Source organism: Quercus robur, chromosome 10 (genome assembly GCF_932294415.1).
Source record: "Quercus robur chromosome 10, dhQueRobu3.1, whole genome shotgun sequence".
Lineage (NCBI taxonomy): Eukaryota > Viridiplantae > Streptophyta > Magnoliopsida > Fagales > Fagaceae > Quercus > Quercus robur.
In genome coordinates, this window is record NC_065543.1 from 35266945 (window position 1) to 35280776 (window position 13832).

The 13832-nt window shown below is 34.5% G+C and overlaps 1 protein-coding gene across 1 annotated transcript; it reads right to left on the reverse strand.

Moving 5' to 3' along the window:
• Positions 1-2073: 2073 nt before the first annotated feature.
• Positions 2074-9323, reverse strand: LOC126701768 (proline--tRNA ligase, cytoplasmic-like). Its single transcript, XM_050400126.1, has 12 exons — positions 9066-9323; positions 8791-8876; positions 8588-8680; positions 7779-7895; positions 7115-7302; positions 6455-6521; positions 5413-5535; positions 5170-5322; positions 4658-4942; positions 4292-4510; positions 3194-3287; positions 2074-2481 (listed from the first exon to the last, which is right to left on the reverse strand). The coding sequence occupies exons 1-12, from the start codon at positions 9163-9165 to the stop codon at positions 2417-2419; spliced, it is 1590 nt and encodes a 529-aa protein (XP_050256083.1). The 5' UTR covers positions 9166-9323; the 3' UTR covers positions 2074-2416.
• Between the last annotated feature and the right edge of the window lie 4509 nt (positions 9324-13832).

Sequence of the window (13832 nt, forward strand, 5' to 3'; positions counted from 1 at the left end):
TCATAATTAGAGTACATTGCTTGATTCCAAAGATTAAGGGAATAGTGTGAATTGTGAACTAACATAAATGGGAAATTTTTTTTTTTTTTTTTTGTCTTTTCCTTTATTGGACGTTGCCCTTTTTTTTTTCTTTTTTTCTTTTTTGATTTCCTAAGCTGTGGGTGTGATAGTTTTTTTTTTATTTTTTTTTTTTTAACTAGACATGATTTTTATTTTTTAATAAATTAGGTGATTGCTTTTATTTTTTGGTTGTATGTTGCTTTTTTATTTTAATTGGCCATCATTTTTTAACAAAGATACATGAGTAAATTTATACAAACTCACTTTTTTCATCCCTCCACTTTTCCACCCCAACCAAACAAAAACGAAAAAAATTAAAATCTTTTTTATTTCTTTCACTTTTCCATCCTCCTACCAAACGAACCCCTTAATGTTTCAATGACTTTAAAGTAAAAAAAAATTTAACAAAATATTTTGCAACTGTCAATGTGACAATTTGTAAATGGTAGATAATAGAATGATATTAGTGGTAAATCCAGACAAGAACCAATAAAAATCTATCAACTCGATTATTGTAAAAATTGTTATGTCAATAGCATTCTTTTAACGTGAAAGTCTATACACAAAAAATTTGACAAAAAGTTTCACACCTATGATAGCTTGTTTGTAGTAAATAAAAAAGTAATATCAATAGTAGACTTAAATAAAAACTAGTAAAAACTTGTTAAATCAACTATTTAAATACATGGTAAAATGTTTTGTATATGAAGCATCACTTGTTTGTTTGGACATTTGGTGAGCTCGATGTGTTTCACTTTGTATTAATGGAAAGTGAAACATGTGGAACTCACCAAATGTCCAAACAAACGAGTTTTCCATTCCTCTGCTTTTCTACCCTCCCGGCCAAACGCATATGAAAGAAATTTAATCTTTTATGCTCCCACTTTTCTATCGCTTTTTCATTTTCTATCCTCCAACTTTTCCACTCTTCCAATCAAATGGCCCTTAATTAATTAGATTCAATGTCCAGTATTTATTCTAAATGAATGGAATAAATACTAAATGAATGGATTCCATTAATCGATACTTAATTACCATATAGGAATAGAAGTGAGGAAAATATTAAAGTGAAAGGAATAGAATTATAATCTCTCCTCTCTTTTTTCCTTTTCTTTTTTTTTTTTTTTTTTTTAATAGGTAATAGATTTTACTTACCATATAGGAAAATAAGTGAGGAAAATATTAAAGTGAAAGGAATAAAAATACAATCTCTTTTTTTACTTTAAGAAAAAAATAAAGTAATAGAATTTTATTGCAAATGAAAAGGATTACTCTATGTTCACGATGATGAGCATAGAGCACTTTGAAGAATTACATGCAAATCAAATAAAAGATCTAAGAGAGCTGAAAATAGAAAAAATGGAAGTACAATTGGTAAAACATCATGCTCGAGACCAATTAAACATAGTACAAAACAACAAAGACTTCACTTGCTCAATAGGTCTCACACTCTCCTAAAAAATACGGCTACCACACTTTTTCCACACTAACCACATCATATATGCCGGCACCAAGTTCCGTACATTAGAAGAATGTTTTCCTAACAAATCGCGCCAACCGAAAAGGAGGGATGCTACCTTATCCAGCAACAACACCCATTGAATCCCAAACATCATAAACATATCACTCCATAAAGCATAAGCATTCTCACAATGAATCAAAAGATGATCCAACGTTTTCCTACTACAATGGCAAATAAAAACACCAATTGACTAGTAATAAGAGGTTATCAATTGTGAGATTCTTATCCCACGCAGCTGACCACAAAAAGAAAGAGACCCTCTTAGGGACCTTAGCACACCAGATACTCTTTCATGGTAATAAATGAGCATCTGCTCCACGGATGGCATTATAAAAAGAAGGCCCATCAAAAATACCACTCCCATTCAAAACATTACACATTTACACCTGCACTGGCTATTTCATTTGCCAATGCCTATATGCCCATTAGATTAATGAAAATGACTTTCAAGCACTAGCATTAGCATTATAGTTTCTCTTTACCCATAAATATCATTCAGCAAACGGGTTACCGCTTAATATCACTAACTTGTAACTCAAAAGAGAGAATTCAGTCTAAATAAACATATCACATATCTAAGACATTAAAAACCAACAATATAAAAACAGGGTAGCCTTTTGCTTGTAGCAAAGCAAATTATTTCACCTTTTCACATAAGATCCACACATCAGATTGACAATTAAATTCATTCTCAAAAAAGAAAAGAAAAAAAAGATTGACTATTAATTTTTTTTTTTTTTTTGGAAAAAAGAAAAAGGTGTCGTATTTTTTTTTGTAGAAAATACTATTACTTGATAATTCCTAAGAATCGCTGATTCCATTGCATGTCATGATCTAGTAACTCCTTCCCCAGTACGTCCATTTTTTTGCAGGCTTTCCAGAAGCAAAGCATTTAGTACCTATGAGATATTGAACATTTAGTAACAGAAAATAATATAAAGAACTTCACACAGCAATATTGAATGAAAGATATGATCAAATTGCAATTTATCATAAATCCAATAAATCATTAAGCACAAATTGATGTCCTGGGAAGCTTATTCATTCAACTGCACAATGAGTATCGTTCTGCAGTGCCAGCGACATAAATAGTAACTTACATAGGGAAATGTCATCATCATAAATGCAGCCAAAATTACACTTAATTATGGCGTTAGCTCCAGCATTTATTGGTACATTCAAATACCATATGACATGATAAAGCCACTTGCATTAACATGCAATTTCTAGAAAATAAAATGCAAGAACAATTAGATCACACCATATCAATCTTTGATGATGAAATTATTTTTCACCCTACCATGAAAAACTTAACACACAATTGCAGGAGTCTTAGACCCCCTTCAAAAATGGTAACCGAAATTTACAATATTGCAACTGTCAGAAGGAGATTACACTAGAAAGTGTACTATTGGAGGACATGGAAATCAACATATTCTTCTAGAGGCAACAACCGGTAGGCTTGTAGCAATATCAATTTGAGTAACCACCCACGCCAGGCAGCAGGGAAAAGGAGTGGGGGTGTAGTTTATAGGATAAACAGTCAAGGTTTGAAAGTAGTAATAGAAATACAATAAATGAAATAACCCTGACATGAAACATAAAGACTACCTTCAGGGAGCTCTGGCTGGTCAAATGGGGAACAAAGGCTCTTACATGCTCCCATCTCACCTTTCGTCCTTGCTTTTACATCTACCTCCACCTCCTAAAAGAGTTGCACAATAGATTTATGAAATCTATAAGGACCAAAAACCAAAAAAGGAGGAAGGCTAAAGTAACATTTTTCTGCCTCATGAGCTAGAACGTTTGCTCTAGTTGCATGACAAACATAATTGACAATGCAAATTTGCATAATTTTGGCATAGAGAAAAATGAAACAGAAAATCTAAAAAAAAAAAAAAAATTACATTTTGAGTCTCATGTAAGAGCAAATCTCCATTGAACAAGTTAAAATCTTTTCTGGTAAGTAATATAGTGCTCATTTCGTATAGCTTATTTTTTTAGCTCTTTGAAAATGGGATTTATTGAAGAAACTGTACCTAGAGAAAGGAAAAGTTTAAAAAAATTTATTTTGAAAAGGAGCAGTTTGGAAACGTGTTACCCATAAAGCACATAATCTTATTAAAAAGAGGTGATAAGTCAAATACACAATATGTGCATTGGCCGCCTACTCCTAAGGACCCATTGAACATATTAAACTTAGGACAAAACTTATGTACATGCCTTAAGTACTGTTTCTTAAGTTCCCTCCCCTCTTAAGATTCTGCTACGTAGCTACTTAACTTAAAAAATACACTTGCATCCATAAGAAAAAGGCCACATGGCAGGATCTTAAAAGAGGAACCTAAGGAACAGCACCTAAGTACTATACCTAAGTCTTGCTCTTAAACTTATACATACTAGTCCAAAACACAACAATAATGGAGCATTCATAAGACGAAAAAAGTAAAGGGGAAAAGCCCAACGCAATAAATTTTAAGTAGAAAATGATTTCGCACGATCAACGACCCAAAACAATACGCCATCTCATAATATCAATATTTTAGTAAATGAAACAACAATGAACTTGAACCCCCCCCAAAAAAAAACCCTAAAAACCACAAAAGTGTACAAATAATCAAATTCAAATCAACAAGAAACCTTTTGATACTGCACAGAAAATAAAACTATATAGGCAAATGCATAAACAGAGAAAAATTGATATCAGACCTCCTCATCACACCAAGGTGCGAAGATCATTTTTCTTTGGCTGAGTGCTTCCACAAATTCATCCCAAGTTTTAACAGTCTGAATGCAAGCATCTCGTTTTTGTTTGGCAGCATCAAACAGGCTTTGTTGGATATTATCCAGCATTTCTTTTACTTGCTCAACCAGCTTGTCCCTAGGGATGTCTGTTTTTGCTGAATTATCACGGCGAACGGCACGTACCTGTGAATAAAACCAGCAATGTAACAATCCTCCCGGTTGGTCAACTATAGGAAAAAAAGACAGCTGACAGTAATGCTGGAAAAACAGAAACAAATTAAACCAATGGAAGTAAAAATAACTGCAGAAAATCAAGAAAGACTAGCTGACCTGACTATTTGCCAAGTCTTTTGGACCAATTTCAATCCTTAGAGGAACACCTTTCAATTCCCAATGTGAGTACTTCCAACCAGGAGAGTAATTATCTCTAAAGTCTGCCTTAGCACGAATACCTGCCTCAGTCAAGGAGGCCACAGTGGCAGAACAGGCATCATAAATTCCCTGAGTATCAGCATCTTTATAAGGCACAGGAATTACAATAACCTGGACAGATGCTACTTTTGGTGGCAGCACTAAGCCTTTGTTATCCCCATGAACCATCACCATAACACCAATCTGAACACAAATGATAAACATTACAAAAGTGACAATCTGTAGGCACACACATCTATCAATAAATACTTCCTAACACACAAATACACCACACCAACCTACCCACCTCCAAGTGCTATAAACCAGGCAAGTTATAACTTTAAAAAGATTTCCTTTTACCACAAGGAAATGTACAAGCAGATAAATTATATCTGTCAAACTCAAACAGATAATTAATGAATTAAGATTACCGTCCGAGTGCTATAGGCCCATGAGTTCTGCCAGGCCATACCCTTCTCTCCCTTCTCATTTTCAAAGTTTATCTCAAACATTTTAGCAAAATTTTGACCCAGACAATGTGAAGTTGCACCTTGTATGCCACGACCAGTGTTTGGAACAAATGCCTGACATGAGACATAATACAGAGACATTGTTCAAACTGTTAAATATAACAGAGAATGGATTATATATGCGCACATTTAATTCTCACGTACCTCAACACTAGTTGTGTAAAGTCCACCAGCAAACTTCTCCAGTTCGCTCTTCTTTCCCTTTATGACAGGAATAGCCAAGTACTCTTCATATATGCGTCTATAGAGTTCCAAAATATCCAGCACCTAAAATAGAGCAAACTTTAAAAAGGGCACATTTGTAAACAAAGGCCAATAAGCTTTAGCTCAAATAGCATCCCCCTTTGTATGATCAAGGCAGATAGAAGGTGAGATTGTAGGTTTAGGACCCACTGGGTGCATGTGTAATTACCAATCAAAAAAGAGGGGGAAAACACGAAGGTGCCTATGTTCCAATGTAGATATGAAAGATCAAAATCAATGTTTTAATGGGGAAAAAAAGAAAAAGGATGCTGACACTGGAATGTGGAAACATATAATACAGCCCAAACTAGGCAGTTATCTTTTTTTGTTGATAATATAAATATGTTAGAAGTATGTCAACACTTGTTAATTAGGCACATCTGCACTAACCAAAAGATAGCATACATCTGCATTCTAACATTTTATGCTTAAAAGATAACTAAATAAGTGTTTAACACTGAAACCAATGTATAAAAAATATAAATAAAAACTTTAACAAGTTTAGGCTATCTCTCACTATCGGGGGTTGGGTTACAACAGTATCCAAGCCGTATCACGGCCATATCTTGGATGTATTGGCACTTAAAAAAACTGGGTACGTATCTTAGAGCTATCCGGTGTGATACCAGTATGATACATATCAGACATGGGCACATGAGAAAAACTGGAGTATCCTTGCATCCTAGGTTATGACATTTCTGATAATAATCCAATGACCATGGGTTTGGATTTTTCATATGAAAATAGAGGTCAGGAATGGAGCAGAATACCTTGTGATGAAAGAACATGCCAAGTTTCTAAAATGCTTAGTTCAATACTCAATTCAAGAAAAAAGAAAAAGAAACCAACAAATCTCCGGCTTGTCTGCCACCATTAATTTATATGTATAGACCTCCATGAATTAAAAGTAAATATATCAAAATTTAAGTCCCAAGTTTTATACCTCTTCATCTGCCTCTGCTTTTGTTGCGAAAGCAGTATGGCCTTCCTGCCAAAGAAACTCGCGACTCCTACAATCAGAAATCATGTCAATGTATTAACAAACTGTCATGAAATTTGTAAGATGGTTATTAGACATTTCAGTAAACATGTTGATGCCTAACAAAAAATAGTGAATCTTATTTTACACTCATTTGTAAATTAACTGTAACAACTTTTTTGATAATTCAATAGTTGGAGGAGGGGGGATTTGAACCCTGAATATCTTCGTTGAAAACGCTAGGAGGTGCTAGTTGGGAGGTGCAACACAAATACACAATAAAATCATAGAAAGCCTATCACAACTAATATGAAATGCTTCACTAAGTGACAGATCAAGGAAAAGAATGGCTTCAATAGAAACAAGTCTCTGCATATGAAAAATCCCATGCCAAGAAATAAAACATAAATCAGAACCACAGAAGATGAACAGTAAACAATCATGCCAGCATGAAGTCAAGTTTCATATTACCAAACCAAACTCTGATTGGCTGGTGTATTACACTCAAAAATTCAATCTGCCGACTAAAATTTCATGCCATCTAATCAGCAAGCCAGTGGATGCCATCAACAAGGTTAAAGAATTCCTAGATGTGTGAAACTGAACAAATTTAGAAAGAACTACCTGATAAATGGCGTAGGATGGCTGAATTCCCATCGAACAACATTGCACCACTGATTGAGTTTCAAAGGCAAGTCACGGTGTCCCCTTATCCATTTAGAATAGTAAGGATACATGACAGTTTCACTCGTTGGACGAATTGCAATGGGCACTTCCAACTCAGATTCCCCAGATTTTGTCACCCATGCAACCTACAGAAGCCCAAGATACAATGTGATTAGCACCCCCTCTCTTCTAATAAATTGAATGAATAAATTCCCTCTCATTAAAATAGAAGCACTTACAAAAATACAAGAGAATAAAAGATTACCATCAACCAAGAATCATCCAAAGGACCAAAACATTTTACGGCATCACCTTAGTTAAAAACAAGTGTATAACAGATCAATTTTGTACAGAGGACAAACCCTATAGTAAGAACCAGTTCCACCAAAAAGAATCAAGGAGAACCAGGTTGTGCTGTACTCTAGATTAACCATAATACCTCCAATGTCAGGTAAGGAACACAGGAAAATTTTTAACAGTGCAAATTTCAGTTTCCAATTTACTCTAGCACCATTACAACAATTCCAGCCCAAAGCATGAAATGATTTTGCCAGAATAACTGAACATTTCATAAAATTAAAAGAGCAAAATATGCTTGGAGAAGATTTCAAGTTTAACTCACCTCCGGAGCAAAACCCTCAACGTGATCCTTCTCCTTCTGCAATACACCAGGAGAAACAAAAAGTGGGAAGTAGCAGTTCTGGATGTCCATTTTCTTTATTTCAGCATCAAAAAATTTCTGCACAATGACATCAATGTAATACATTAATTATGCACGTCAAACTAGAAAACTGGGAAGAAGGAAAAAGGAAACAAGGAGAGGATTTAAAAGAAACATCTAAAATTTTCATTACAAGGGGGAAAAGAAGTCCATTTCTTCACAAATCTATAGACATAACCAGGACGGCCTCAGATTTATATCACGGAAAGCACCGCATACACCATCTATGTTCAACTTAAGGAACAACCAAAATTTGAAAAATGTAAAGGGAAAAATCATTGTGGATAAATGTTGTACGTGTAAGTATTGACACAGTCGACCATCTCCTTTTACATTGCATTGTGACAAGAGAATTGTGGTAAATAGATTCATCTTTATTTGTTGTGCAATGTTGATGTCTCGGACTATGTTAGAAATGTTTGCAAACTGGAAAGGGATAGACACCATCTTTGCTTGTGTGGACAGTTTGGCAGTAAAGAAACCTTTCAACACTCAGCTAATGTGACTATTAAAACCATTTTTTTTTTTTAAGTTCATTGTTAGACTAGTTGATTGCTTTGGGCAGTGTACATTGCGATTCTTTCTTGTATTTCCGATCCTAATTTGCTCAGATACCACTTTTATCCTTCAATAACATTCTAATTAGCAACTACTTATGAAAAGAAACTAAAGAACAACAACCCCGGATTCAAGAAGGGATTCAAACTCACTTGCATTTCCTCCCAGATCGCCATTGTCCATGGCCTCAGAATATAACAGCCCGAAATATCATAATATTCAATCAATTCTGCATTCACAACAACCTACACAATCCCAAAATAAAGATGAAATCAATAACAAATGCACGCAGTTTTTCAAATCTACAAACATCATACATTGTAGTTGTCAAAGATTTTACAACTAAAAAACAAACCTCAGAATACCATTCCCCAAAATTCTCATCCTTGCGATTTACTAGTCCCAAACCAGTCTCCTTCTTCACCTCCTTCTTTTTTCCTCCTACAAAGTCAAAAAATCACACAGCATAAGAAGCAAACACAACAATAATATTCCATAACATTTGTAAAACTGGCTAAACCCTAAGAAGCAAACACAACATACAGACCAATGCATTTCAAAACATTCGCACACGCATAGCATCAGCAAAACTAGCACAACCACAATGGGAATGAAGTCACAAACACTCACCGCCGCTGGCATTAGGCTTTTTCGCACCGCCGCCGCCGGCATTAGGCTTTTTCGCATCGCCGCCGCCGGCTTTAGACTTTTTCTCATCGCCGCCAGCCATGTCCTCAGCTTATTCCTGAGTTTTAGCTTGCACCGGTTGTAACGAAATCCGCCGCCACCGAATCCGGCGAGACAGCGAAGTGATCGAGGATGTGACAAGGAGATGGAGAGGAGGATGCAGAGAATGAGATGCCGCGTGAGAATGAGATAATAGGGTGAAAGAGTAAATACACATACGTTAAAAATATAATAAAAAATAAAAAGTGAAATCTGAAAATATATCATTTTGGTATTCAAACTTACAATTAATTTGACTCTACCTTTTGATAACAGTCAATTCCGTCAAGACCAAATTGGTTTAGCATAGAGACCAAATTAATAATACTATTTTTGCCTAATATAGTTAGTCAGTGACTCGGGTCAAATTAGGCACGCTAAATCTACTAATCTAAAAATAAATCTTTCAAAGCTTCAAAAAAAAAAAAAAAAAATCCCTCAACTTATCCCAATAAAAAAAAATTAAGAGGAAATTTGGCATTTAGCATTATTTAGTTAGTTGTCAAATTTGCAAAACTATTTTGCAAACTAACATCTCGCGGATTTGAAACTCGAGTTCAATAAAGGAACTCAAGTCTTTAAGGTTGAGTTTGGTTCAGCTATTTGAAATAGAGTTTTTTGAAAAAGTGGGGTTTTCAAAAAGTGTGATATGAAATTAGGCTTTTTGAAAAAATTGGGTGTTTGTTAAAAACTGTTAAAAAGTGTTATTTTTAAGAATTGGGTGTTTGACTTGCACTTATAAAAGTGGTGGTTTGAGTGGTAAATTACAAAAAATGACAACCCAACCCAACCCATTTCCCTTTTCTTTTTCTTTTTCTTTTTTTTTTTTTCCTTATGTTTTTCCCCAACTCAATTCAAGAGTAAAGAGAAAGAAAAGGGGAGGGGGGGGGGGGGGGTTAGATATTTTAAGGAGCCACACGTGTGACCCACCTACCCAACTCCCCTCAACCACACATCTCACAAGTATCCTCACCATCTTGGCCGGCCACTTATTTGCTTCTTTCCTTTTTTTTTTTTTTCTTTTTCTTTTTCTTTTTCTTTTTCTCTCCATACAACAAACACTTCTCTCTTTCACTCTCTCATCCCCTTCCACGGTACCCACTCCATAGCACCACCTCCACCATCATCTTCCGACAAGGATCACTAGAAAACTCCATAGAAAAAAGGTAAGGCTCACTCATTTCTAAAGGAGCTTATTTCAAATGTGAGGATGGCATGAGTGAGCTTCAGAGAGGGCAGAGGGCAGAGCAAAGAGATAAGAGTGGCGTGAGTGTTATCTTTTGATTTATCAAAGGGTAAAATTAGATTTTCAATCAAATGTGAAGGGTTTGGTAACTGAACACAGAGTCTAATGGTAGGATTTATGAACGCACACGAGTTTTTGGAAAATGCTCTGATTAGCTACTTTTGCACATGGGCAACCTTCACATTTTCAAAACGCAACTTTTTCTAAAAAGCTGCGTTTTAGACTTCACTAAACGCATATTTTTTTTTTTTTATGGATTCAAAAAGTGCTTTTTGGGTTGGGAAAGTGCAAACAAACGGGCACTAAACCTCGAGTTCAAAGTTATGGTTATCTGATGTGGAAGAAAAAATGCATGTGGATCTCGAGTCTATAAGACTTGAGCTCCTATGTTGGGTTCGTGGGTCTCATTCTTCTTTCTTCTTCTTCTTCAGATCTTCTTCTTTCTTCTTCTTATCCTTTCTTCTTTCTTCTTCGTTCTTCTTTAAGATCTGTAAAAGCAGAACTCGAATCTTTAAGACTCGAGTTCTACATGTATAAATGTTTTCACATCAGCCTTCCAGAGCATCAAAATTGAGTGTGTTAGACTTGATTTCCCACGGCAAATTTAAGTCTAATAGACTCAAGATGCTAGTTTTCTAAATAGTTTTGAAAACATGCTAACTAACAAAATTGTTAGCAAAATGGTGTTAAATTGAGACCAAAAAAAAAAAAAAAAAAAAGCTTCAAATTCATGCACAGTCCTTATTTTCCAATGTAGAGCCTGTAGGCCTTTGGGCTTTGGCCCAATGTTGTTGTTTTTTCTTTTTTCTTTTTTCTTTTTTTTTTTTTTTCTTTCTCTAGGTTCCTCTCTTGAAAAATTAAGTTCTCTTTTATTTTCTTCCTCTATCCATGGATTCTCCCATCCTCCATTGGCAATTCACTTTGAGAATTATGTTACTCTTCCGATAGTGAAAGATCAAGACTTGCTTCAAGATCAACTCATCTCAAATTTTTTCAACATATTACAATTGACTAATATTTGAAAATTTCCATTCGAATTTACAAATGACTGAATTAAAATCAACAGCTTTAAGCAAATGTGTGGACTATGGAGTATGACAATGACACCAAAATTAACTGGTGGCATTCTTGTGTTGTACCACAATCGATCTCCCTACAAATTGAGTTATGTAGATTGTGAGCATGAAGAAATTCATCTTCCAAGTTCACATTCATCTCTCATCACTTAACCATTACCAAATTTTCCTCACAAGTTAACTAACACTCTATAGCATTCACCGTATTGGGTTAGGTTGTAAGCATGGAGGCAAACAACCATGGATGAACTACCTTGTTAACAGATCAAGGGGGCCATGACAAACCACTCCCAATTTTTATATTTTTACATGTGTGTGTGTTAAAAATTGATTTTGCAAAACTTATACTTGACCCTCTTTTTCTTTTTTCTTTTTTTTTTCACTTGATTCATGAATTTCAATCACAATAATAAAATTTTACAAGTAAAAAAAAATGGAGCGACCATGTGTTTGGATCAAGGAAGTTAATACCGTAATAGAAGCCGTTTCAGTTTGGTTAAGGAAACGAAATATTTCAATATCGGTTAATACTGGTGTACCATTTTAGGATTACTGCTAATTATATATATATATATATATATTACTAGTTAAAATCTTTAAAATTATAAATTTTCATCTCACATATTTTTATTTTTATTTTTTAGAAAACATATGTCACCCATCAGATCAGTCTATCAATCAATCAATAATAATGGTAATCTATGATTTCAAAAAAAAAAAAAAACCAATAACATATATGTACATTGATTTGACAACAAAATAGTGGGAGCCATTTACGATGACTAGAGTCACTAGAGTGAAAGCTTGCCTCAAGGCCATCTATCCAAAGCTTTAACCCATATGATCGTATACTTGTCTTTTCATTTGGTCACATGACCATGTGGGGGTAAAGGGTGAAGATAAAGACAAGTCCTTTCACTTCCCATCTTATTTTAAATTTTCATAAGATATTCACGTGGGGTGAAAACCAAAAGGTGAAATAAGAAAATAAGAAGGAAAAAAGAGAAGAGGCATGGCAGATTTGGGGATGAGAGCAAGACCAAGAAGAAGAAGTAAAAGTAACAGCAAATAAGGCTTTGGTGTTCTGCAACAACAACGACTGCTAATTTTATATATATTACTGGTTAAATTCTTTAAAGTGATAAATTTACATCTCACATATTTTTATTTTTATTTTTTAGAAAACACATGTCACCCATTAAATTAATCTATCAATCAATAATAATAATGGTAATCTATGATTTCAAAAAAAGAAAACCAATAATATGAGTACATTGATTTGACAACAAAATAGTGGGAGCCATTTATGAGGACTAGAGTCACTAGAGTGAAAACTTTGCCTCAAGGCCATCTGTCCAAAGCTTTGACCCATATGATCATATACTTGTCTTTTCACTTGGTCACATGACCATGTGGGGGTAAAGGGTGAAGATAAAGACAAGTCCTTTCACTTCCCATCTCATTTTAAATTTTCATCATATATTCACGTGGGGTGAAAACCAAAAGGTGAAATAGGAAAATAAGAAGGAAAAAAGAGAAGAGGTATGGCAAATTTGGGGGTGAGAGCAAGACCGAGAAGAAGAAGTAAAAGTAACAACAAATAAGGCTTTGGTGTTCTGCAGTAACAATGACTACCTTAAATCTTGTTTTACAAATCCTTCTTCTTCCTCTACTTCTCAACCCTCTTGTTTCCAAAAAAAATTGCAAAAAAAAAACCAAAACTCTTGTTTCACTCCGACCAAAACCCAGTATATATCTCAGTATGGCCGAAACGGGTCCAATATGGCCGGTATTCAAACCAGCACAAAACATCAGTGTTTCTGTATTGGTTTATGTTCAGGTACAATAAATTCTGGCCATATCAGCCAGTACAGTACAAAATCAACTCCCTTGATTTGGATGCCATGTCTTACAATATGGACTAATAAGTATAGGATTAGTGTGTAGAAAAATGAAAGTTGTGAATGATTTTGTGGAATTTATGATGACTTCATATGTGTGAGAGGTTGTGACCAGTGCTCAAGCCATAAAATTTCCTCAAGGGGGCCAAGCTAAATATATGAATAAAAATTAAATCCAAAGAATAACCTACACACAAACAAAATATGTTTGTATAACATGATTTAATAAATGCTATTTTCCCTCCCTTGAGATTTGGGGAAATTGCACTCCATCCCAAATTTGAAAGGAAAAAACAATTTCTTCTCTTAACATCTAATTGACAAAACTTTGTTAAATTAATATTAAAAATGTTATGTACTAACATGTCCTTTGTTTAGGGAAAGTTTCAAGAATTATCCTACATTTCAAAATTTTAATTGAAGTGTATTTTAAAATATTAAGTATGAT

Excerpts from the sequence above, each read along its gene's own strand:
- LOC126701768 (XM_050400126.1), bottom strand. The coding sequence starts at position 9,165 with ATGGCTGGCGGCGATGAGAAAAAGTCTAAAGCCGGCGGCGGCGATGCG. Across the intron at positions 8,681-8,790 it reads TTGGGGAATGGTATTCTGAG|GTTGTTGTGAATGCAGAATT; the intron begins GTTTGTTTTTTA and ends GGGATTGTGTAG. Across the intron at positions 6,522-7,114 it reads CATCCTACGCCATTTATCAG|GAGTCGCGAGTTTCTTTGGC; the intron begins GTAGTTCTTTCT and ends TTCTGATTGTAG.